General features: G+C 46.5%; 1 protein-coding gene across 1 annotated transcript in view; it reads right to left on the reverse strand.

Moving 5' to 3' along the window:
* The window catches only part of gpm6bb (glycoprotein M6Bb), a gene marked incomplete at its 3' end in the record, with an annotated part of 33,233 nt that extends 18,916 nt beyond the window's left edge, over positions 1 to 14,317 (reverse strand). The window contains exon 1 of the mRNA XM_084478736.1: positions 14,235 to 14,317. Within this exon, the coding sequence (XP_084334862.1) occupies positions 14,235 to 14,238 (4 nt within the window). The 5' untranslated portion in view covers positions 14,239 to 14,317. The remainder of the gene's footprint in view (positions 1 to 14,234) is intronic.
* Positions 14,318 to 27,737: the final 13,420 nt, after the last annotated feature.

A 27,737-nucleotide genomic window follows, 5' to 3' on the forward strand; every position in this document is an offset into this window, starting at 1 on the left:
AACATGGAGCAAAGAGGAGACGGAATGTCTATTGGATATGGGCAGACGCCCACATAAAACGTATGCTGGAAAACACACATAAAAATGCCGATGCATTTAACACCCCTCCCTAACCCTCAGCACCAGGATGAGGGAGAAGGATTGTTTACTTTCACGCTTTCCCCCCTTTTTTTTATTAAATGCTTTACCACGCCCCAGACCTTTTTGTCCAATGATTTAACGATCTTTGCACACATGTGGGTTTGTTGTCAAATTCTGGGACTGTTGCGAAAATTGCAATGTCAAAAGGAACCGCACCAAACCAAAAAATAAACATTGTATTTTGGTCCGGACCAAAGAGAGCGAACTAAGGACTTTACTGGTGTGAATACGCCCAATACTCTCTGTCTCTGTCTCTGTCTCTGTCTCTGTCTCTCTCTCTCTCTCTCTCTCTCTCTCTCTCTCAATTCGTTTCTTGGTCATATCTTTACCCTTATAGTATTTGTTCTTCTACAACAAATTATATAATCTAGTGCATTTTCAGGGAGACTTGGGCCTAACACATTCAGCCAGTTCAAACAGAAGAACATACCAGAATAGGCTTGTTTAGTAAGCAGGATTTGATGCCGCATTCCTACACTTATAAAATGCAATTCAATGTGGAAGTAATCCAAGTATTCAGAATACAAACTCAGACTGAGTGAGGTAACGGAATACGTTACATTACATTTTTGGGCATGTATTCTGTATTCTGTAACTGGATACATTTTATTAGTATCATTTTTTTTTAGCATTTTTAGCATTTTTTAAGTATCCTTCCCAACACTGGTCCTTATACAGCCTGTGTTCTCTATGCCTGTCCCCTTCTAGGTCCTCATACAGCCTGTGTTCTCTATGCCTGTCCCCTTCTAGGTCCTCATACAGCCTGTGTTCTCTATGCCTGTCCCCTTCTAGGTCCTCATACAGCCTGTGTTCTCTATGCCTGTCCCCTTCTAGGTCCTCATAAGGCCTGTGTTTTCTATGCCTGTCCCCTTCTAGGTCCTCATACAGCCTGTGTTCTCTATGCCTGTCCCCTTCTAGGTCCTTATACAGCCTGTGTTCTCTATGCCTGTCCCCTTCTAGGTCCTCATACAGCCTGTGTTCTCTATGCCTGTCCCCTTCTAGGTCCTCATACAGCCTGTGTTCTCTATGCCTGTCCCCTTCTAGGTCCTCATACGGCCTGTATTCTCTATGCCAGTCCCCTTCTAGGTCCTCAGCCACCTGAGACAAGCAAGATCCCTTCACAGCACCAATGGCTGATTAAGAGGATGATCGAGTCTGGCTCGTTAATGAGGGAGGGAGAGAGAGAGAGAGAGAGAGAGAGAGAGAGAGAGAGAGAGAGAGAGAGAAGGAGAGAGAGAGAGAAACAGAATGTGCATCTGTCTGAGAATGTGCATGGAGATTAGGGAACATATCTAACTAAGTACACACTAAGTAAACTACGTGTGTAAACACTAACTAAGTAAGAACTAGGTAAACACAGTCCAAACCTGTCTTTCTTTAATCTTAATTATGTATTTGAAAGAGTACACAAGAGTTATCAAGCTAGGACAACAGAGAATCCAGCAATGTGGAATAAATGCTGTTATTGACTCAAACTGTCCTGTGGAGTTTAGAAACTCTTCCTGAAACTGGTGACCTAGTTCCACATGCACTCCAACTCGGAGGTCAATGCATGGTCTACATTTTGCACTTTGCCATAGTGCATCTAAACAATTGATTTGTGAGCAATAGTATTGATCAATTTACAATATGAATCTGAACCACAGATCGAAAGAAACTAGTCCTAATTTGTGCTCCAACTCACCCTAGATGCTTTTGTTCCACTGCTATATAATGATTTACCGGACTATTATTGCCCTAAAGCTTCTGTCTACAGTGCAAAAAAAACAAAAAAAAACAATACAAATAACCTCATCCATCACGGCAAGACAGGAGAATAAAAAAATAATAAACCACCATGGGCAAACTGCACTTTCTGAAACATGTCAGAGGCCAATACCTCCCATATACATCCCTAGCATATGGTGGTGAACACAAGCAGAACCTTTACTTCCCTCTCTCGCTCTTGTCTCTTTACGACCCTGTCTGAGGTAAGGATGAACCAAACGGGCTCTTCTAGCGTAAACATTCTTGGTGCGTGGCATTATGCTTCACCAGTGGCTCACTGGATTAGTTTGCTGTTCAGGGCCTTAGCTTCTCAGTACTGCTGCAGAGATCCAACGGTGACCACAGGCCTCAGTACAGAAGTCCTTGGTTCCACGTCGATCACAGGCCACTGTTAAGGCTAGGAGACAGGGTCTGTCTCCTGGCCAAGCTCAGCTCTCGGCTGCCGATCTACGACTCGAAACTCCCAACAATGTTTGAACCGCAGGACCGCGGTTTGTCTCGACTAACAAAACAATCTGTCCTTCTAGCAACCAAATGGGACCTCAATGCAATGAAACACCCCAATGCAAGGTCATGGATCACAGTAACCAGCTTCCCCTTTTCCGAAGATGTAAATATTATGGTTTGGCCTAGGACTGCCATCCGTTGTAATGGACTTAATCTCTGAAGGGAATGTCTATTCTCTGGTGGAATCGCTAGTAATGCCCGCATAAATCCAACTCAGCACTTTTCTAATTGCATGTTTGTGTTTCTCTTGTGTTAGGTCTGGCAGAATCGCAGGAGTCAGGGGCATCGTGACTCATTGGCTTTTAGAGATTTGACTCCAAAAACCAACTTGAGTTTAGACTCCGAAAACCAACTTCACAGCTCAGTTCTCTTTGGCGTCTCCATGGGCAACAGTGGTCTTAGCCTCATTGGTTTACAGAGAGACACACAGATGGTTCGTATTACCCAGAATTCCATCTGTGTACCCTGGGAAACTGCGGAAATACTGTAACCCCGAGAAACCCTGCCTAAGCAGTAAACCCAATTTGTAACCAAATTTCGAAGCAATAAGCACACAACATATCTCAGCATATTTGCTCCAGGAAAGCAAAGTAATGCTGAGATTGTCTTGGTTGGGGAGAGGATGGGTAAGACAGTGTCACAGCAGGGAGAGAAGACTTTGTTTACTCTCTTACACTACAAACGTCTTTTATTGGTTAGCATCGGGTGGTCTGAGTACCGCTTGGCAATTATGTGCTGTTTGCTCAGGGTGTAAGAACATGTGTGTGTCTTAATGATTGCTCGGGGGTGGATGGTGGATGGTGTCTCTGTGGTGCGCCACACTAACTAAGCCCGAATAAGCAGTAGAGCAGCCTAGAGCTATGGCTCCATCTCCACTTCCGATGACATCCTGAGAAGTCGATCGTATGCAATAGCTTCAGATACTTGTACAATGCTAATTATTACAGAGGAAGGAGAGGAGGCCTCATTCTGCTGCAACACCAGGATTCAGTAATCGGCTCAGATCTTCCTGATAACGCTTTCACCTTGAGCACAACCCTCCTGAGAGTAACAAGGTAATAAACTTAAACAAAACTAGAGTCCGATGGCCCTGACCATCTGATCACGACTACGGACAGGCCCTCTGGTCCCGTCTTGTCGGCCAGGTCACATGGCTTATTGAAACTCTCACAAGACTGAAGATCTCTAGGGTGGAGCGGTGCAACAAGGTCCTGGGTTCAAACCCCGGGGGGTCGGGGGGCTTTCTGTGTGGAGTTGGTATGTTCTCTCCTTGTTCACACGTTTTTCCTCTGGGTGCACTGGTTTCATCCCACACCAAAAGACTTCCATGTTGGTTTAATACTCCTGCCAGAGCCCTTGACCTAGGCACTGGGAAGTAGACCTGGAGTTGGTCCCCAGGCGCTGCAGTGTGGCTGCCCACTGCTCCCAGTTAAATGCTCCCAGTACAGCTAGTGATGGTTAAATGCTCCTAGTGCTGCTAGTGATGGTTAAAAGCTCCTAGTGCTGCTAGCTATGGGTGAGATGTACTCTTGTACTTGTGCAATGAACAAATAAAGGATCTGCTTCTTCTTCCAGGCTGTATTTAGTAATAAACATCATCTACCTCCACACCCTGTGTACCCAGAGTCAGACCGGTTCACCGTAAACAGTGCGGCCAAGCCGGATGTCCTGAGGGGAGCCCTGGTGAATATGTTAACCTACTACCGGTGGCGCCACATCGCTGGCCCATAAGTCACCGTGACACGGAGCCCGATGAGATCGATCCGATGGCAGGTCGACGGCCTTTGAGGAGTTCATCCCTTAAACACAGTGACTTCCACCACCGTGAGTATCTTTTTACATCACTCCCTGCACGGCTCGTTGACTCGGCCATCCATGCAGGGCAATTTAAGTGACGGCAGTAAAATGCACCGTTTCACAAAAGCCTGAACCATTAAACGGGCAATTAACCAGCAATTAACATGAGCAGACCCACTGTGTACAGCCTGTGTGATCTGGTCTGATAGATGATCATGTCATTAGAGAGTCCTCATGTTTCATAACTCCAGAACGACCGTGAAAGTGAATCCAAAGACTCAGCGGCACCAGTGGCTTACGGGCGGACAATGGGCCCCTGAGCACCCAGCAGCACCCAGGGGTCCTTTCTTACGCACCGCGGCCCACGGTGGCCATGGGGTCTGGGGGTGACTAGGAGCCCTGCGGCCCCAAAGTTCTCACGCTCCAGCTGCTGGGCCCCTGAATAAAAATGTGTAACAAAGGTCAGCGCCATGTGAACACAAACACACACGCACACACACACACACACAGGGGCGCACACACACACACACACACAAACACACACACACACACACACACACACACAGAGGCGCACAAACAAGCACACGAACAGGGGCGCACAAACACTCACACACACACACTAACACACACACAGGGGCACACACACACACACACACACACACACACACACCCTCACTCACTCACTCACTCACACGGGCTTTCTCACACACACACACAGACAATAGGGGACATAATGAAGCTCAGACGTGGAGGGAGCAGACACCACTCTCAGGCTAATCTTGAAGGGCTTCCCATGCCCCCCCCCCCCCCCCTCCCTCTCAGACCACCTTCTCCAAGCTGCTGGGGTCTCCTTCTCCACGCCCCCCCCCCCCACAGCCCCCCATTGTCCCCGGACCCCCGCCTGGCCAGCCTACCTCCCACCCCTGACCCCGGAGTTTACCCTACACCCACCTCCTGGAGGGCTGGGCGTGTGTGTGTGTGTGTGGGGGTGTGTGTGTGTGTGTGTGTGTGTGTGTGTGTGTGTGTGTGTGTGTGTGTGTGTGTGTGTGTGAGTGTGTGCATATGTGTGTGTGTGTGTGTGTGTGTGTGTGTGTGTGTGTGTGTGTGTGTGTGTAGGGTGGGGTCTAACTCAACAGGCCTTCCTTCAGAGCCCCACCGTGCATCCAGGCATTCACCGTGGTCACCACGACAACAGAGTTCCAAAGTCCCCCCTAATCCCACGCACCCTGGGGGCGGGATCCCGGAAGGACACACGGATTCAGCCCCCCCGCTTTGTCCCAACGCTCCTCACACACACACACACACACACACGCACGCACACCTCACAAGTCGTACACAGTGTCGTACAAAGATATTACACTTTCATTTTTCCAGAGTGGAAACCTGTCCTTCCTCTCTTCCACTCAGTGAATGTGGGAGTCCTGAGCTGAGTTCTGAGCCGTCTCCTGCATGCGTTATTCCTTCACAGAGTACTTAAAGTTCCACTGACAGGGCAGGGCCCTGTCAGTGGAACTTTAAGTGCTCTGTAAAGGAATCACAGTTAGTAAAAATGGCAAATGAATCTCCCATTAGTAATCTGTTTTACTCTCTATTGAGTGTCCCCTGTGAGAGAGAGCAGGACACTCCACTGCGTTACCGCCTTAGAACAATACAGACAATAGAGACTGTGATGTCCCTCTGCCCCCTTCACACAACAGTAAACTCCCTGCCTCTCCCTCTCTCTCTCCCCCCTCTCCCTAACCCTCTCCCCCCCCTCTCTCTCTCTTCTCCGAGCAGCGTGAAGCAAGGCCCTGAGAAAGGAAAGAGTGAATCACTTCATGTGTATCTCATTACTCAGCCTCCCCGTTCCAAGTGTTCTTCCACAAAGTCATTTGTACCGGGACATGCCTCTGGCCCAGGGAGTGAAGAAGAAGACAGCCCGCCTGCCCACGTTAGAGCCCAGATGTTCCCCTTCCTCCCTCCCCTGAAGAGCCAGGGTGGCTCTATGGCCTCAGCGCTGGGGTTCTCATGGCATGGAGAGGTCAAAGATCTAGGGGGACTTAGGCGGTGTGTATACGATACTCCTGTCTGCGCTCGCTAACGGCTTCACCGCCTGGCTTTCTGTGCACTCAAGCTGTTTTTCAGACGCAAACATCTGGGATTTCCGCCCGGCTGAATGTGCTGCGAGGTTGGTATTCTCTTTCTCCTGATTCAGTGCGTTTGGAGTAAAACCCCCCTCCCCCCCCCCCCCTCCCCTCCTCTGCACACTCCCACACACTCACACGCACACATCTACACACCCACACACCCACACACATCTGATGTTTTCACCATTTGTTTCCTGAGTGCTGAATCTACAGTGACATAACAGCCTCAACAAGGACTCACTGACCCATAATAAATAAGACCCCCATACTCTGTGCTGTTGTTAAAACTTTACGATAAAATACACAGGCACTTTCGAACGCAACCTATCATCGTCAGCCACGCCTTGTCCGACCACAGAAATTGCCTGGCGTTCCACTCGAACACTTCTCTGAATTCCCCACCAGGCCGTCTCAGAGTAAAACCCCCAAAACCCTAAGTTTCCTGTGTCCGGACTCGCACCCTGAGCCCCTGGGTGTCCTGCAGCTGTCCGGATCCAGTCATCCCACATTGTTGGACTTCTCCATGGCTTTCAGGCCATTCCCAGGAGGAACGCCCGCAGGAAGGCCCAAGGCAGGGGCCCTCACTCCACCCGGAGCCCCTAACACCGGGCGGTGGGATGTCCGGGATGCTCGGACACTGTGGCTAACACGGTGATGACTGATCCACACCGGGCCACGTGTGAATCCCTACTCGCTCTGCAGTGCTGAGCGCGGTCAACGCGTGACGGGCCTTCATGGTTGTGGATGTTCAGCGCTGCCAGAGTGTTTGTACGGAGCTGAACGCTGAGTACCCTCCGACTAGACGCTGCGCTCAAAGATCAAACTCTTTCAACTTTGACCCGCGTGACACTGACTTGTCGTGTGTCATCATCATCATCGTGTGTTGACCACTTCAGAGACAGTCGCAGAGTGGGGCTTATCATGCAGCTCCTGAGATAGCTGCTATAGGCACCACTGCCTCCAGGAATGCTGAGCGTGACACCATTGTGTACATTGCAAACACAAGATGATTGGACTTTCTGTTTAGGAACGTACCACATGGTGGTTATCTCCTACGCTACATGGGTTATTAATGGTGTTATGATGGTGATGCATGGTTACTATCAGTTGTAAACAACTGCTCCTCCTCAGCCATGAATGCATCATGCTGAATTAAAAGATTAGATAACGTTTTAGTAATCCCCGAAGGGAACTTCAGGAATGGTCGATGACTAAAGATAACTGGTTTGGAGTGGAGCACGCACACACACACACACAGACACACACACACACACACACACACAGACACACACACACACACTCCTACCACCCTCCAACACACACACACACACACACACACACACACACAAACACACTCAAACAGCCCTCCAACACACAGACACACACATACACACACACACACACACACACACACACACACACACACACAGAGGGCTGGGTTGTGCCTCTGACTGTGAAAGCAGTGGGAAAGGTCTGCCGCAGGGTGAACCTCAGCTCTGCATCTCAAGTCTCCCAGGCTCCGTCCACCTCAAGCTGCATGCAAATGCAGGAGTCTTTCTTCACAGCGCTCTTCATATGGTGAACACTTCTCATTGGTGTGTCGTGGAGAGGGGGGGGGGGCGGGGTGAGCCAGCATGCTTTGTCTTATGGTTGTTTAGCAGCTGTGCAGAAAGAGGCCGGCACAAAGAGCTATCTGTGAAGGCCTGAATAACGCTCGGTGGGCAAGCCTCCAACAGCTCAATCCTACGCGCTCTCCTTTTAAATAGTCCTCCGCCACCACTCCCACCGCTCAATAGAGAGCCGCAAGGCATTCTGGGAGGACAGCGCCGCTCCTCCCATGCAACCTTAAAAGGGATTACACAGAGCCCAAGGTTTTATAGTTTATATATATATATATTTATATACTGTATATATAGTTCTGATGCATCTTCTCTTGAAAGTAATGAACTGCTCCACTAACTGCTTGTAAAGTCCTTCCTCTTGTCACATGTTTTTGGTCAGGCAATACAAGGTCTTTGTGTCCAAAACATTGTAATCGTGCATCATGAGAAAGTTTGAGTCATACGTCATGTGACCTAACGAGCATGAATAATTCACTTAAAGGTGCAGGGTGTATATTTAGTGGCATCTGGCAGAACGGATGGTAAATGGTAAATAGACTGCAATTATCATTAAATCAAATGCTCTGGCTAAAATAATCCGCTCTCTGTGGCTGTTGTAGGCCTGTACTAAACCTGTCAAATCATTCCATTCGGCCCAAATTAAACTGATGGATGGCCTACCTGTCTGTCTACCTACCTGTCTGTCTACCAACCTAGTACCTACCTAGCTACCCGCCTACCTTTGTGCACTCTGCCCATACACTCATTGCTCATTACCGGAGGTAATGAGCCCACAGGGCTAGGCGGACCTGTTGCTAAAGCTAGCGAGCTAGTCACATGTTTTGGGGGCGTGGCTTTGGAGGGAGACTTTCAAAATCTAGCTCACTCTGGCCGGTTCGTCTAAATGGCCTACCCTGTCTTTAAGAAGGACAGCACAGTACAATGACTGCAATGCATTGTGGAGACAAACCTATGCCTCCTGCTGGGTCTGTCTCCAGAAGGGATTTCTCAGGTGCCATCTGTCCTTCATCTGTCCAACGTCGGTTCCTCTTCCTACTCTCTCTCGCTGTCTGCTTTAATCCGCTAACCCACATCCCGGACTAGAGAGGGCGTGGCCTGGCTATCACCCCAGGGGGTGGGGGGGGGGTGCCAGACACCCACTAGTATGGAGCCATATGGGGCCAGGCCACTGAGGCACATTTGACCTCCAAAACAAACTCACACATGCACATCTGATGCTGGTAATCGCTCTCCAAACGCATCAATATGGAGCCGATCCTATCGGCAGGTGAGGGGGATTGATTAGGTTTGTTCAGAGCCTGATCAATGAAGGATGTTGCGGTTCAGATTGTGTAAATTTGGCCAGTATTGTCTTTTAATTGGTCATGATGGGGACTGCAAAAGCAGTAGGGCATGTTGTGATTGGATATTGAAGGTGCCTAATGATGCAACAGTGAGTGTTTGTTTAGTGAGTGGGTGAGTGTGTGTCCAGTGAGTGGGTGAGTGCCAATCGACAGCCGATCCTCTCTGCTTGCATTTCAAACCCATTATTTCACCCTGCCCTTCTGGAATAGTCTGCTGTAAAGAAAACAGTGCACCGCTACACACTTTTGTTCCACCCAACAAATCAACAATCTGCCCCGTAAACGGCCACACAAACACCAACCTACTGGATTCACTGATGTGAATTGTAAACACTTTTACATTCACATTTGAAATGTTTTATTTGGATTTGTTTGTCATTTGTAATTAAACCAAACATACAGACGGTCCAATGTGTGTGAACTACTCCTACAATCTAAAAACACTCTTTCTGTTTGTTTCAGGCTCAACAAAGAGTTGCTTTTATCCTCAGCATGTGTTACCACAACAACATTCATCTGCCTGCCTTTCAAAGAGAGCTCTAATCATCTGCATATTAGGGGGCATATTTGGGTATTTTAATATCCTGCAGCCTCCAACCATGTGGCCGCGTGTCATCTCTGTGACAAGGTCGGCCCCTGGGGGCCAAACAGAGCCCCTGTGGAGTTACGGCCTGTCTCTGACCAGAGTGTGACACACACACACACACACACACACACAAGGCAACTTCCTTCCTTCGTGGAATAGTTAATGGACCCGCAGTAAAACTGATGCTGGAGCAGGCTTCCTCCCCTGCGCACAAAGACTTTTATTCCGACCGTTTCATGTGATGAACACAAAGGCGCCCTTTGTTTGTCACTGGACTTATTAAGGTCAACAAATTAACATGGGCGCCCGGCCGGCCGGTGGGCCCGGGCAGGACTTCAACTGTACAGAGGGAACGTTTCAGGTGGAGGGTCCGTCTGTAAAGAAGCCGTGGGACCGGAGAGGAGGGACGAGAGACAAATGGGATTAACAGACTGGAGGAGCAGGGAGACAGGAGAACGAGGAGTCTGGAGGAAGTGGTGTTGACAGGCCAGTCAGGTTCAAGTGGTCCCGCTCAGGAGCCGTACTGATCCACTCCTCCTCAGAGAGCAGGGGCCCCCCAGAGCAGGGCCCTCGGCCAGCTCGTTACAGCCTGGGTTGGAGGGTCAGAGAGGGCCAGATGGAGAGGAGCCTGCGGCCCCTTCGTTATGACAGCCCCTACCTCATTACCCAGGGGGTTTGGGGAGTAAACAAAAAACACCAGGCCAGCAATCTAAACGCTGGCACACAATGGGAATGTTTCCGTGTGTCTGTCGTTAGGTTCGATCCCGAGGCGGAATGCAAAACGACGTAGCCAAGTGTCATGCGCTCCTCAGTGTGTCTTGTGTGTGTCTTCACGTACCTCCCCGGGGCCCCCACACATGGCTCCTGCCAATTTATCACCTTCAGCCTGCCCCCCCCCCTTCAACCCCCCCCCACAAAGAGCAGAGGAAACCCTATCTGGCCGTCTGTTATTGCTCAGCCTGTTGGCTGACAGGCTGTTGATTACAGAAAGGGGAAAAGCTTCACCCTGCCGGCCACACGCTAACACGCTAACACACATCTTTCTCCGGTGGTGGCGAGGAGGCTCCGGACCGCTGGCTGTCTGTCAGATAGCAATCACCACTGATTTGTGAGGGGAAATAACGATGGTAGAAATGTGTGGCGGGATCGGCTGCAGCCGTTTCACTAAAACGAGCGACACGTCACAGGGACTCTGATCGATTGCCTGGGGCCAATGTGTAAGAAACACGCTTATTGTTACTGGAGGAAGACAACATGTCTGACATTCTCCTCTCCGGACCATTAAGAGGAACGACCTGAACTGAACTCCTACTTGATGCATGATAACACGTTGTTAAGAAGGTGAACACGTCATGTTTAATCTAATTTAATTAAACATTGTGTGATTCATCATTCTACCTGTTTCACCAACCCTTTCTGCTCCAATGAATAAACCCATGTTCCATCTTCCCATCAGCCTCTCCTGGGAACCGGGAGGTTCATAATGGGCCATAGCAACAACAGCTTAACACAAAACCAGCCTGGCTAAATGTTTCCATGAGCAAACACAAAACACAAAAACAAACCCTTTTTTAGATGGCAGCACCTGGAACTAATAACGAACACAAGAACCGTTCACAGTCATACTCCGCCGTTGGCTGCATCTGATTGGCCGCTGCAGTCACAAGCTAGCCTTACATTATCATCCAGCTTATCATTGAATCATATCTCAAACCATAATAACCGATACATTTGACAGGCTCTCAGAGACTGTAGTGGAACTTAACCCAGGCCAAAGTCTACCCATTAGAGTCCTCTCTGCGTGCCGTTTCTGTATGGAACAACCCTCCGGCTGCTGCCTCTCGGCGCCCTGTCATCGCTGCCCCATCACTGCATCGCTGATTACTACCATCATTATCCTCACCATCGCATGCACCGCGGCCTCACTTAGGTCCTCGTGGAGCACTCTGACCTGTGGCCTTCCGTCTGAATATTAAGTGGACAGGGACACAGTGTGCTCTGAGGGCATCAGGGGAAGGCTCGTAGAGGCCTGTGAAGCTGAGTGGGCGAGGGGGGGGGGTGGGGGGGATTGTTCCAGGACTGTCGCTGAGAAGTTTACAGTGTATTGAATGGAGGAGAACATGATGTCTGTCTGGAAGTGGAAAACAAACCCTGCTGCATTCGCTGGTTGGGGGCCATGTCGCCACCCACGCCCTACACCCAGGACAGAGAGCCGACTCAGTGAGGGAGCCGGTGTGGAAGTCTTCCATCTCCACAGAGTCAAACGGGGCAGCTGGCAGGTTGTGCATTGCAACCATCTAGGGACATCTAGGGTTAGTTTTGTTTTGCTCCATGTGTACACAACTTGAGTCCTGGAGAGCTGTTTGTTGGGTCTCAGCAGGCCCGAGCACACAACTTTCCCACTTAATGAGATTTCTGTTTTCAGAACACAGCCTAATGATAGCTGTTGTTTTCTCCCAAAGAAAGGGCGACTTTGATTACCGCTTATGACTGCAGTACACAAAACACAGAATGACGCCGAGAAACTTTGAGAACATGTTCAGCAAAAACTTCTATGACTTTATCTTCATGACAAATGACTGTGAAAACAAACTTCAAACAAACGAAAGAAGATTATCGACAAATCGCATAATTTTTTGAGACAGTTTTCTGTGGCAACATAACAACACTAATCACGTAGGCTTCTCAAACACAAGGTGGTTGTCACTGGCAGGAATTTTAACATGAAAAGCCCATGAATGCACAATAGTGCATCGCGGTGCAGGGCCAATATCATCAATGAGCCCCAGAATGTGGGGCTGATTAAGTTTGGGGCCATCGCTCTTGAACCAGCGATTCAGTGAACTTGGAGACTGAAGCTACACAAAGGAGCCCCTCCAAATTAAAAACACAAAGGCTGCTCTGTGCGGCCTCGCGAGCGAATAAACCAGCACGGACACACGTTCTCACACTGTCAGGTTCCCTCGGCCCAAAGAACACCATTCTCCATCGAGAGATGATGCAAAGTAAGCCAAACCCTGCAGGCTCAATCAGCAAGACTCAACGCAGAACACAACTAAAGTTATTAAAATCTTCTTTGGGAACCTTTAATAATTTCAAGATTTTGATTTTGTAAAAATATAAACATTAACGTTTGAGAATGAGTTGATGTTCTTTATTTAGTACAAACACATCTGGGTGGATATTAGCATGTTTACTGTCTCAACCCAAGATAGAAGATAGAATATATCACTGGCATTTAGCAATCTCACTCCTCATAACCACACTTGGTCTCAAGTCAGGGAACTGGGACAATCTTTACACCTCAGCATTAGAACTATCTCAAATATAATGTCTAAAACTATGTTATCTCAATGTAAGTCTATAATCTACTTGAGGCCAAAAACCTCACGTCACCAAAATACATGCATTAGGCCAAAAATGCAAATAAAGGCACTTATTTTTGATAATCTTTGTGGACACACCAGAAACAACGCAGGACACTCAATCAATTCCTATCATCCTTTTTGAAGCAATCAATCTAACGATCATATCATTGATGAGGACACACCCCAAACTATCTGATCACACAACGTTAAGCAATATCGGGTTTTAATCAAAGAGAGAGTGAGAGAGAGAGAAAGAGAGATAGAGAGAGAGGGGGAGTGATGAAATAGAGATAGAGAGAGAGAGAGAGAGAGAGAGAGATAGAGAGTATAGATAATAATATTATGAATAGCATGATCTTGTAAGCTATGTTGTTTTCATTTTACTTATTGTGCTTTGACATAATATGTAAATGTTTTTCCTAGAGAGAGAGAGAGAGAGAGAGAGAGAGGGGGGGGGGGGGGGGGGGGAGCGACACACACACACAGGGAGAGAGAGACAGACAGAGACAGACAGAGACAGAGTGATAGAGAGACAGAGAGTGATAGAGAGAAAGAGACAGAGACAGAGACAGAGACAGAGAGAGAGAGAGAGAGAGTGATAGAGAGACCTTTTTGTAAGTGCAGCAGGTTAACGTTACAGTGGAACCAGGGTTTAGCGCGCAGAGCTGACGCCAAGTGAGTCTCCTTATAGACTTATCTCTCTAATCTCCTCCACAAAGTGCCCCAGTCAACTCCTAGCGCCGGACCCGGGTCAGGCACGGTGGACCCGGGTAAGGAACAGGACTACCGGTCGTAGAAAGCGTCTGAACCCGACATGCCGACCGTAAAGAAACCCAAATAAACCCGCCAGTAAGCAGCCGATCAGAAGTCCGCGTCCGTCGCTAAAGAGTTTGCGACGATAAAAGTTTTTTTTTTCCACTTGGGCTAACGCACACAACCAAACCCAGAATACGTGTTTTTGTAAAAGAAAAACTCACCCATTTTTTGGAGTTTCCCGAAGTTTCCAGAGGTTAGAGATCCGATGGGCGCTCGGCGGTAACCAGGGTGATGCAGCGTCCGGGGGATGCGCGGTGTGAGCGGCGCTCTGAGCGGAGCGTCCCTCTGGAGCGACCGGCGGCGTGACGTCACGGATGAGGAGGATTAGGGATGGGGAGGAGGACGGCTCACGCTGAAACTCACCCGGTGGGACGGCCCAGTCTTACTTTAAACAGATCAGCCGTGGAGAAAAGTTGCCAATGCATATGCTCAAGTTAAAGTGCGAGTTTAACTTGAGCATATGCATAATGCATTGGCAACTTTAACCTGCTGCACTTTGTCAGAGGTCTCTCTCTCTCTCTCTGCATTGGCACCTTAACTAGAGCAAAAGAGTGTCCAACTTTTCTCTACATTCTATGTGGTTGATGTTCCATGAAATTTACAAAAACAAAAGCTTTATTCAAAATATAAAATGTACAAATATCATGTTCTGATCTCGATTCTGCATCGACTCTACTTTGCGTTTGTGAATTACTAAATAAAGCGGTTTAAACTTTTAGTTTGTGGTGGTTTAGAAGCACAAAGTAACTAAGAGCTTCGGATGCATGTAGTCAGAGCATGCTTTTATCTGCTCTATCCAAGGTGCAGCCATGATAATACAAAAAGTTTGTTTTATATCACAACTACAAACCTTGGGTCATTCTGCGCTCCCTCTTTAGCATTAGTGGCATGGCTCATGAGAACATCTCGAAGCATCGCTCTGTGGTCTGGTATCCGGTAACCAGGGGCTCCAGGCGTCCTCAGATCCTGCTCTTTTCAGGCCATGCCAGATGGACCGATCTCAATGGACATATTCATGAGCAGCCCCCCCCCCCGCACCCCGACACACACCAGCCCCCACCCCCACTTATTGAGGACAACAACTTCTCAAACACACTAATATTTGCCTCAGTCTTTTTAAAGACACGAAATGCATAATCAACGTGTGCCACCTGTAGATCTGCTCAGCGAATCATCTCATAAGAATGAGGATAATTCTCTGCACATTGAACCAACTCCCCAAATCACTCAACTGTAAATCAATCAAATTGTAGCACAGATAGCATCTGTGCATCTGTTAGATTGGCCATAGTCAGACTATTATAATTAACTCAAGTCAAATATGACTTGTCTCAGCAGGAGTGAAATGCAGCATTTCAACTCCCAGGTCCCACAGTTCAACTGAATGGCAATAACCCCTGGAAGCCATCAGAGCTCCCACTCAATGAACACATGAGCCTGGAGAACACAGCATCAGGGTAACATCCAAATGCAAGGGTAACATCGCTGATGTCCGACAATTCAAATAGAGTGGAGTGAATGACCAAACACATGAGTGTGTGTGTGCGTGTGTATATGCGTGTGTGTGTGTGTGTGTGTGCATGTGTGCGGGTGTGTGTGTCTGTGTCTGTGTGTGTTGCATGTGGCCATGTGACTGATGGATCTGCATGGGAACATTCCAGAAGCGTGCTGGTGGCTGCAGTGAGGCCAGCAGCTGACAGGCCGTCTGATCCCGAGGCAGAGACCCAGCCCATCAGCCCATCGGCCCGTGAGCCATGAGGTTTGTTTTGATGGTGAGCCATTAGCCACCGCACTCTCCATGAGTTAAGGGCGGCTGTCACTGGGATTTATGACTAGCTGATAGCCCTTCATATTTCCCAGAAATACTTTTGATAGTGTTTGGTAGTTTTCAATTGTGATGTTGTTGTTTTTTTTATAAAATTGATTTATATAAAAACGTGTCATTCGCTTGTGAGATTGAATCAGACACAAACAGAAAAAATAAACAAGATTAGGGCACTTGGACAAAGATTGAGGGTGTAAAGGGTGGTGTTTAGGAATCACTAGTAAATTGTAGTTTTCCATGAGTCATCAAACTCAAGGACACAATAAAAGTTATGTAATGAAAGTAACTAAACCAGTACTAGTATGTACATGTATATACTTTATCTATTCAATCAGACATCTTCTATTTATGACAACGTTGCAAGCTGACATCGAGAGTTAAGACCTTTCCAAAACAACCTCTATTCCATATGCCTCCATTCTGCCGTTTTTAATTAAAACATGAGTGCACCCTAACGTTAATACTAGCAGACAGCAGGGGGGATGTGAGGTAATGTAGTAAGCTTTGGAATTGAAAATAAGGCTGTTTGACTGCCCAAACGCACACACACACACACACACACACACACACACACAATCGAACATATGAACAAAAACCCACACAGCAACAAATAGCATCTTCAAGTCACAGACACATGAGTTTGAGAGAGTGTTATTTTTCTCTTATGAGTTAAAATAAATCCAAGTACTAAGTTCATATTGCCTGGAAATGGATATAAACACAAGGAATGGCTTCAACACGGCATCAGAATGGTTGTAGCATGCCCCACAAGGTTGGAGTACAGGACATAAAGCATTGACACCCGTGCTGAGATGTGAAGGCGTACAACATGCTAAGACCTTCAGCTCAGCCATACAGCTGAGTGTGGAAACAACATCTGGTTTAATATTCTCAGAAGGAAAAAGAATGTTCCATCACCATCTATGGCCAGATACAAAAGGAAACATATTGTTTACCGCTTAAATACCACAAAAATGACTATAAGTAATCCAGCATGTCCATAAAAATTGATTGTGGTATACAACTTGAAAGTATATGTGCAGTGTTTGGTCAGATTACACTTTGGTCTCTAAACACTGAACTGATCCCAAGCCTGTTTCTGGGCCTTGGATGATTGGAAGTTCTGATGATCTTAAGATGATGAGTTACTCCTTATGTTCTCACAACGCTACAAACTAATGATGCAACAGGTATTGTCTGACGAGGCAAACAGAAATATGCTGTTCAAATGTCACAGGCTTTCAGTTTCATGTCCAGTTACAAGTGGTCTTTATAACAGTATCTCCCTGAATGTAAACAGACAGGAGAGAGAGGGTGGTGGGGGATGAGAGAAAGAGAGGGAGGGGGCAAGTGATGAGAGAAATAGAGTGAGAGAGAGAGAGAGAGAGAGATCGAGAGAGAGAGAGGAAGTGGTGAACACGCTGGACTCATAACCGAGCGACCCCTTGGGCTCCAGGAGCGGGGCATTTACAAAAACGTGTTGAGGTCTGGGGAGGAAGAAGAATCTGGGATGCATCTGAGAGAGAAAGAGAGAGAGAGAGAGAGAGAGAGAGAGAGAGAGAGAGAGAGAGAGAGAGAGAGAGAGAGAGAGATCTTTGTTCTGATCGGCCCCAGTGGATGTGTTCAACATGGCCTCAAGAGAGAGATCTGAAATAAAAAAAATGAAAACGGGAAGATGGTTTTGATTGCAAACAGGACAGCAAGAGAAGACCTCTCGGTTCACGGAGGGAGGTTGGGGAGGGGGGAGTCAGCAGACAGACCTCAGTGAAGACACATCAACAGAGCAGCTATGCAGCAGCCTCTTGTGATATTTCCCCCAAAACAGCAGTGGGCCACCGCAACTCTTCAATAAAGGTCAACGATCCAGCAGCTGCCTTTAGAGAGATAAAGAGTGCCGTGTTCATAGATACCACATTCAAAATATAACTTTTATGTTTTATGGATCAATGGATGGATGTATATTATGGTTAGCTTACGCTGAAATAATGAATCTAAACATGTACGTCTTTGCCTTATGACCCTGCCACTAACCACGGTACACATTGGAGACAGATGTTTGTTACGTAATGCTTTCATGTCGGATTCATCTGATGCTATTTCTGGAGACGTTGCTCGAGAATGTACACAAAGAAGCAGTGTTTGGAGATCCGGCGAACACCTGTTTCAGAACGGTGCCATACTGCCATCTAGCGGCGATATGTATGCTGCAACTCAGGTCTCCTCGTTCCTCTGTTAAAGGTCCCATGCCATGCTATTTTATGGATGCTTTAATATAGGTGTTAGTGGGCCCCTAATACAGTATTTGAAGACGTTCAAGAAATTCAGCCTTGGTGCAGAGTTACAGCCACTACGAGCCAGTCCCACAATGAGCTCTCCACAAACGTGCCGTTTTTAGAGTTGGGTCAAGGTAGAGGGTGGGGGTGTGGTTCTGAGCAGCTTGCGGCCACGGTACCATGCCGGGTAGCGGGCAGCGGGGCTCCGGCGGGAGACAACCCCGGGCAACGGGCAGCGTTCAGCGGGCAGCGGGGCTCCGGTGGACAATCCTGGGCAACAATCCTTTTCTCCTCCATGTCGCGGTTCCCAATTCCTTCTTAACCATGGCCGAGATAACCCCCACTACGAATCGCAGTCTAGTCTTTTCACCAAATGGGAGCTTTATGCAAGCTTGCGTTATTGTGTTGCGTGTTATGAGCCATAACACCAAGAGCAATGGTTATCCAAATAACAAAGAACACTTGCATTACAGTGTGTGTATTCACACACACATGTGGCGCTCGCACGGTCCTAGCTCATTGTCTCATTGGCAGGCCAAATTCTCTGGGCGGGCCAAGCAGAGAAAGGGGAGGTAACCGGGCCCCATATGACGACATATGGGGCCAGATCCCAAATCTGCGCGTTTGAGCGTTCATTTTTTCAAAGGCGGAGCAAGATACCTACTGCTTGTTTTACACCTAACGCAATATTTAGCTACTGTGGGACCATAGGCAGGCTAGGGGAACTCATATCAATGTTAGATGCCTGCAGGCATGCAATCAAAATAATGAGCTTTACAGACTCAATCTGATTATGAATAGATTGAATATTCATATGCTCAACACTCAACCCGTATGCAGATAGTTAAATGTCACTGTCGTTGAGGTTTGGTTAATAAAGAGGCAAATTTGAATAGAAATGCTAATTTAGACATTAATTTAAACTTCCTCCCCCATCACAAATGTTGGGAGCGTGAATTCTCCAAAGACGAAGGAGAAAAGAAAGAGTTGGCATATAAATCAACTAGCGCACATAAATCACCTCAGGGAAGTGATGAACTTCCTTGATGACGAAGGGTGATTGGAATGCTTTCACCCCATACTGCAACATCTCCTGTTGGCTCCCTCTGGGGTAGAACTCAATAGCAGCATGGTCTCTCTCTCTATCTCTCTCTCTCTCTCTCTCTCTCTCTCTCTCACAAGATGATCTTGATCTTAAGATGCCACTCAAAGGTCAAGGCAAGGTTACGAGGTTAACCATTCCCAGAAGTGGGTCAACCTCTAGAACATGTGGTGTCTGCGTGTGTGTGTGTGTGTGTGTGTGTGTGTGTGTGTGTGTGTGTGTGTGTGTGTGTGTGTGTGTGTGTGTGTGAATTTGTATTTGTATGTGTGTGTGAACGTGTTACTTCTCAGTGCGTTGTGGGAGTCGGAACCAGACATTACAGCTGATTGGGTGCGTAATAGAAAGGATGATGGATGGATAAACAGCAGAGTAACATGAGCTACCACCACCAAGGACTGATAACGGCAGTGTGTCTGACTGCCGATGCCTACTGCCACCACGACTAACTTACTGCTCTAATCACATTTAAATGCTGAATTTTCCATTTTTGTATTACAAAATGATACAAAACGGATGTGTGTCATCTTCCAACGTGGGCCGAGGTACGACCACTATGACAGTGAACTGGTTTTAAACACATTCACTGAATTGCAGGAGCCCAAAAAAATAAATAATGGAAATCTGCGATGAAAGTGTTCAGTCTGACAGCCGCTGACAGAGCTGTGTCTGTGTCTGTGTGTGTGTGGGGGGGGGGGGCTTGGTGTGGGGGGGGCAGTCCGTCCGTTGAGAGGGGAGGCAGATCAGAAGTGACAGCTCAGGTGAAAATGTGAACGCGTGGGCATGTCACTGTAGATAATTGCTAAATAATTACTGAGAGACGATTAGTGAATGGACCACTCTTTTAGGCAGATTTATTTTCAGGACTTGGATCACCAGTGCATGTGATTTGTAAGCTGTCTTATTTTAACTTACATTAATGTTGGCTTTTTAATGTAAAACCAATGTAAAGCCTCTTTAAGCAACAATACTGGCTGCCAAAAAGCTGACCATTATTTAAAACACATACAGAGGGAGGGTATTTCAATTTAAAATACGAATATTTTACGTGAAAAACTACAGTAGGCCTAGTTTATACTTCTGCAAAGCGGAAACAAAAGTGTTTAGGGTTCTCAATGCTTTACCTTTAATCTGGAGCGCTTGCGCCCCCCTCTGGTCAGGAAGAGTATTACAACAACATCAGCGTTAGAGCGACATAAGGCAGTCACTCTCTATAATGGCATGTAAATGATATTGCTGCTTTTATTTAGCATTCATGCCTCTCAACATCGCCTCCATGTAAATCGTCTCCCTCTGGTTAAATATAATGATGAGCCAATCAAATATTTATTTGGAGCAGTAGGAATATTTCGAATCAGCTAATTGCTTCCCTTCACACATATCAGCATATTACTACATAACCTGTTGAGAAAGCTGTGTAAATTATAGGAGCCTGGATGATTTGATAATTACATATGTTTTCTATTGCCAAACACTGACATCAGTCGGTTTGGCTTGTCTTCCACACTGGTTATAGTTAATTGACAATGAGTGTTTGATTCGTCAACGGGTTCATTTGTGACAATATTGACGTGCTTTTTGTGAAACGGTGAACTGCAGTGTTAGAGATGAGAGCGTTCGTCATCTTAGAAAACCATTCTCTCCGACGGCTGCCGTGTCAAATTAAATGGTTGCACCGTTCACGTCGTATAATAAGCAATGCATCATAGCATCCATTTGCAGTGTGATTACACTCCGTCAATTCTAAACATAATTTCCCTGCTGACTGCCAGCAATCTTTCTCTCTCTCTCTCTCTCACACACACACACACACACACACACACACACACACACACACACACACACACACACACACACACACACACACACACACACACACAATGTCGATACTAATTAGAGATAAATAGCTTTCCATCTCATTTTTTATTCATTTATGGGTTTAGTGAACGCAATCTTAAACGATGTGCCTCTCGCTTTCTGATTGATGTGTGCTGATTGCACTACAACATGAAGGGCAGGATTCTCACTGACTGTTATCAGACCAGGGAACGACACAACTAGCATGTGTGTCAAGTGATTGCTTCTTCACCAAACGGGTCATTACATTTTCCTCCGTTTGTTTGAAAAATACTAATCGAGAAAGGTGTGGTTGCATCTGTTGCAGTTTAGGATGGATGTGTTATCTAAATGGTCTTGATTGGAGACTATTTTTTTCATTTTTTTTACAGACGCTATCAAGACGTGTGATTTTGGAAATGATAGGCCTATATGAAACAAAAAGTGGATGATTTTTTTTATTTATGCTTTGTGTTAAGTGTTTATATGTGATTGCGCCCTTACTCCATAATAGTATTATCCTGTTGTCATCACTTTACATGTTTCACGGTAACGTGATGATGTCACTACGCTTGAAGTATATGAGTGCGCCAAATCAAGTGCACGTTGTTGTTCGAATGACTGAGCGGCAGTCAGTCGTGTTTCATATATACTCTTCTTAATAGAAGAACTAACTCCAGCTTGGTGACCCATTTTTCAATCATCTATAGATTTACATAAAGTCCCTGCCATCTGGAAAAAGTCTACCATTATTACCATACCAAAAAAATCCTGCCCCATGGAAAATAATGATTACAGACCGGTGGCATTAACCCCAATTGTCATGAAATGCTTTGAAAAATATATGGTGACAAAACTAAAAGCAGAGATTGGGCCTAAATTAGACCCACAACAATTTGCTTACAGGCAAGGGAGGGGCACCGATGATGCAATCACTGGCATCACCCATCTTGTCCTTAAGCATCTTGAAGCCCCTGGGGCCTATGCGCGCCTTTTGTTCATTGATTTTAGTTCCGCTTTTAATTCACTTCAACCATACCTATTAATTCAAAAAATGAACCAGATGAGTGTAAGCCCCTCCATCATTAAATGGTTCCACTCATTTTTAACTCAGAGAACTCAGAATGTCAGAGTTAATAACACCTTCTCTGACTCTAAAGTCATCAGCACAGGTGCACCCCAGGGCTGTGTCAGTTCACCAGTGCTTTTTACGCTGTATACAAATGACTGCATCCGCAGCCACTCAGAAAACTTTATTTTTAAGTTCTCAGACGACACTGCCATCCTCCTGCAGCACCAGCACACTGGTTTTACGGAGGTACAGAGCTTTGTTCGGTGGTGTGATGAGAACCACCTCACCATAAACACCAAAAAGACAGAGGAGATGGTGCTGCACCCTAAAGCCATAGGGGACCATACTCCACTGTGCATCCATGGGGGAACAATCAACCAAGTCAACTCTTATAGGTACCTTGGTGTCCATCTGGATAACTGTTTCAGTTGGCAGGTTCACGTTGATTACCTATGCGCTCGTCTCCAGCAAAGACTGTACTTCCTGCGTAGACTCAGGGTGTTTGGTGTCAACCAGAGAGTTATGTTCTTATTTTATCAGGCGGTGTTAGAGAGTATTCTGAGGTATGGGATGTCTGCTTGGTACGGTAACCTTTCTGTCCAGCTGAAATCAAAAATTGGGCGCCTGATTCAATCCGCTATGAAGGTGATGGGGAGGTCTGAGAAGCTCCCCATGCAGTCCATCTATGAGCAGTCTGTGCTCAGACAAGCTGAGAAAATCTTGTCTGACCAGACATATATTCTGCACACATAATACCAGCTTCTACCATCAGGTAGACACTTCAGAGTCTCCACTTGCAGGCTGAACCGTTTTAGGAATTCATTTGTGCCCACCTCAATTAAGATCCTAAATGCCCCCAGGACCAAACAAACTGTGCAATTGTACTATTGATCATGACCCATGGTATAATACAGTGGGCGAGGGAGGGTTTGGGCGGGTGTGTGTATGTGTGCATCACACTGTTTCTTGTATACTGTGTATATGTTATATGTGGCCTGGGGCCTATGTATGTATTGTCTGTACCTGTACTGTTATTACTGTAAAGCAGATTTATATGACAGCATTGGAGTCCAAGACAAATTTCCTTTCAAGGACAATAAAGTGTATCTTATCTTATCTTATTAATGAATAAATATGCCGTAAGGCTGAAGAGAATACCATTCGTTTCATTTATACTCCACCATGCCACAGACGAGGAGTCACGGCTCCATCGACGCTTTACAGGTTATGGGCCCAGGCAGAGTTTGGCCACAAGCAAAGTAAAGAAAAGTAAGCTTTACACTGACAAATTACTGGAAGAAGTTACCGCGCAGTATACACACGGAACTTGTACAAGCTTGACTAACGTGACTGCTATGAGTACCAGCTTGGCGATAAATGAACGTTTAGATTCCCGAAAGAAGTATAACGAAGCTAGTTTAGCAAGGAAGTATAGCAAACTAGCAGACCAGCAAAAATGGCAAGCACAATGGCAGGAATCATTACAGCAAAACTTTTATTTGATGGATCTGAAGACAAGTATGAACTGTGGGAAACAAGATTCCTAGGCCACTTGCACATTCGTAAGCTAAAAGGGACAATTTTGAATGAGCCCGCCGGCGCCAACGAAGATCAACTTGAAGAAGATGGCGCGAAGAATGCTGATTGTTACGCTGAGCTGACAAGACTGATAGATGACAAGAGCCTATCGCTGATCAGGCACGATGCAGCTGATGACGGTAGGAAAGCCCTGCGAATATTGAGGGAACATTATTCAGGAAGAAGCAAGCCTAGAATAATAAACTCGTACACGTCTCTGACCAAATTGAGCATGGCAGAGAACGCGAGTGTTAGAGACTATATGATAAGAGCGGAGAACGTCATTACTTCTCTGAGATATGCGGGTGAGACCATGAGTGATGGACTGACCATAGCCATGATATTAAACGGGCTACCAGACTCCTTCAAGCCACTAGCTGTCCATGTAACACAGAATGAAGATAAGATTACATTCACAGACTTCAAGAGAAGGCTACGGCTTTATGAAGAGTCTGAGAAACTGAACACGGCAGAATCTGCGGACAACGTGATGAAGACTAGTGTGAGGCCAGGCCGAGGCTTCGCCAAGACGCACGCCAACAGCAGAAAAGGTGACGATGCCGACGTGACGTGCTACAGGTGATATGCTCCAGCAGGCATGCAAACTAGTCTCCTTTTGGCGAAATTTGCCGTTTTTTAAACAAAATTGGCCACTTGTGTGATTCGTGGAGATCCATTGAGAAAACATTCGGGGTGGTGGGGGGGGGTCTACAGTCTGAAAAAAACTACGACAAAATCTTTTGACACTTTCGTTAACGAATAAAAACGAGACGAAAATGTAAGCGGGACGATTTGGGAAGTGATCCAATCAGAACTAAGCTCTCTATGTGGGGAAGTACTGATCGTCCCACCCGGCAGGTCAACTAGCAGGCGCTTGCTGCGTCGCAAGCAAGTGTCCCTTTGTAAACAGTTTGGCGCAACAATCACCGGTTACACAACCAACTTGAAGTCATTGGCAGACGAGTCATCCCGAAATTCACACAAAGATAAGCATACTTAAACAGTTTTGTTCTTTCAAGCTAATGTTATATGTGTTTTCGTTAAAATTTGAATACAATACAAGCTGAAAGAAACCACCACTGTCCTGTAACGGTACCGGAGCTCTGTGCTGTCGACACCACAGCAGGGTACAGAAACACAGGATTCATTTTTTGGACCTGCGCACGCATGTTTTTTTTTGGACCTGCACGTGCATGTTTTTTTTTTGACCTGCGTGCATGTTTTTTTTTTTTTACCTGCACGCAGGGTTTTTTTTTGACCTGCGCACATGTCCAAAAAAAGGACAGGTCAAAAAAAAAAAGTGTGTGCAGGTTCTTTTTTTTATACGGCTCCCCTGGAGACCGTGGTATAATTCGCACACTGGTGAGACGGCCTCCGATCTGTCGTTCACTGAGCCGCTGCCCTTTGAACAACGGCTGGATTTCGGAGAATAATGGATAGGAACCAGTACAGCAAGGCTACATGCGTCTCTGTAAGACGATGCTGAAAGGGACACGAGATGCGGTGCCACTTTTTTTTTTTTTACCAGTGATAGATTCTGAACTGAAAGTGAAACCAACACAATATTCATATTTGAGGTATTTTGGTATTTATCCATTTTTAGGTCAGATATCTCATATTTCCTTACACAGCCCTGAACTCCCCTCTGGGAGTGTGATAAACTCCCTGGATGGAGACGTTATGGCTGTCAGGCAGAGCCTCTCTCAGGTTATCAGTCGGGATAGGAGACGTCTCCCTGTGTCCCCTAAACAGAGTCCAGACTCACACCCCAGAACACAGATTAAAACTAAAGATAGTTAATGAATCAATGACTCATGCTGATTGCATGATTCAACGCACAGGTGGATAGTAGGTATTGCTTTTTTGGGTTAAACACCAAATATAAACCATTACACAACGGGTTTACATAACTTGAATACATGTTACAGCCTACAGATTAAGACGAGAGTATAAATAATCTGCAGTGTAAAGCTGAAGAAGACATCAAAGCACAGCATCGTTTGTGTTTCTCCCTTCCACGCCTGGCCCGGTGATTGATGCCAAATTAAGCTGTCGGTGATTGTTACTCTAGTCTGAATTGATTTGAAACATATGGGCCAAATCAATACGAGCACATTTGCAAAGCAACATCTGTCTGCCCGTTTGTGTTTCCTCCTGAGATGCGTGTGCGTGTGTGCATGTGTGTGCGTGCATGCGTGCGTGCGTGTGAGGCAGGCTGGCAGCAGTGGTACCCTAGCAGAGGCTGCATTGGTAGAAACCAGATAAGACTCCTGTTTGATGTCTCCCCTCACAATCGGAAAAAGCATAAAGAAGAACTGACTTTTGTCCATTCCTCCCCTCGAATAACGTTGGCATTGTCTGATTGCGATTCGCCGGGCTGAGAAAGCCCTCTCAGCTCCGGAGGTTTCATTCTCCATCAGACGAGTGCAGCTGCACCAATCCGCTTATCAATGTGAGTCTCACTGATGTTTCCATGGAAACTGTGTTTACTGCCCCTCAGTGTTCTAAAAATGGTTCCAAAGTGATCGCGCGGCGCGACTGAGCCGGCGGGACGGCGTAACAGGTGGAATCACACGTTGCAGAGCACCACATCTCTCCTTCAACAGGCCATTCTCGTACCATACATTGAACATTTGTATAGAGCCAACCCATGTTTATGCCTTCTGTCTGCGTTTTATCCCTTGTTTTATTATCGTCTCTCTCTGCCTGCCTCACTTTTCATTGTCCCTCCTTTTGCTTAGTTATTGTTCAGGACTCTGACAGCTCTGGAGAGATGTGAGGGCTCGGGAGATGGAGGGGAATTGTTCACTGGGCCTGTGGCAATTCATCTCCAGTGTGAATCCCGAGTTGTGAATTAAGCAGTGAATTAAGTATGTCATTATTTATCTCTCCTCTCATATGAGTGGGATTTATTCAGTATATCACACAAAACATTGCCTCCAGATAATTGGATTCTACTGGATATTCCAACAAATAATCTGTTGTCACTTTTAATTGTGCGGCCAGTGGCGATTTCTCTAAGAGTGCAATTTCAAAAATTAAATGTATACTGTTGTGTTAACATTTCATTGACTAAAAATGCGTTAGAACACGTCCATCTCGAAGACGAGTTCGTTCAGAATCAGCTGCTTATCGCAGTTCGACTGACTCGATACATTCCTTCTCATACATTCCCGTAGCGTCACAGTGCCTGTTGAAGCTCAGCGTCCATCCACTTCAATGGGGCTGCATAGCAAGGCTTTTTTTAGTGCGTCGAAAGTCGACGGTCATTGGATAATTCTGCGATTATGTCCCTCCCACGGACGCTCAGCGTCTCTGGGGGTGAATGGAGGAGTGGGTTGGCCTGGATGCTGAGCTTCTGCGTGATGATTGGAGGGTCTGCAAAAGATTGAGTTGCCGTTTGATTGACAGCGATTTTGAACTATATAATGCTGCCGGAGCTCTCTTCAGTCCTCAGTCCCATCGCGGATTTTGCAAGCGAGCCGAAAGACGAACTGCAACCTATTTCTTGATATTTGCTTGGCGAAATTGCTAGACAATTTTCATCGTAGGCCTACATTTCATACACTTATACACACAATTCCTTGCTTCAGTTTAACCCACATTTCCTTGTTCAAGTACCTATAATATCGTTTTGGTAGTTGGCCATCACTTTGATTCAGGGAGCCTGAGGTCTGAACTTCAAGTCCTGTATTCAGATCAGGACTTGCAGGGTGACAGGGGAAAGCTGTGTGATTTCTTGGTGTTCCTTAAAGACATGGAGTTGGACAGTGCAATGCCTCAGCTTTACAAACTGTTCTCATTAGTGGCAACAATTGGAGTATGAAGGAGCTTCTCCTGTTTAAAGTGGCTCAAGTCCTACACACATAACACAATGGGCCAAGGCCGTTTAAGCAGCCTAGCTCTGCTGGCCATTGAGAGGACACTGGTCAAGTCACTGGAAAAGACAGCTAGTTGGTATGATAGAGCATTGCCTTGAAA

Source organism: Micromesistius poutassou (assembly GCF_964030765.1).
Source record: "Micromesistius poutassou genome assembly, chromosome: 14".
Taxonomy (NCBI): domain Eukaryota; kingdom Metazoa; phylum Chordata; class Actinopteri; order Gadiformes; family Gadidae; genus Micromesistius; species Micromesistius poutassou.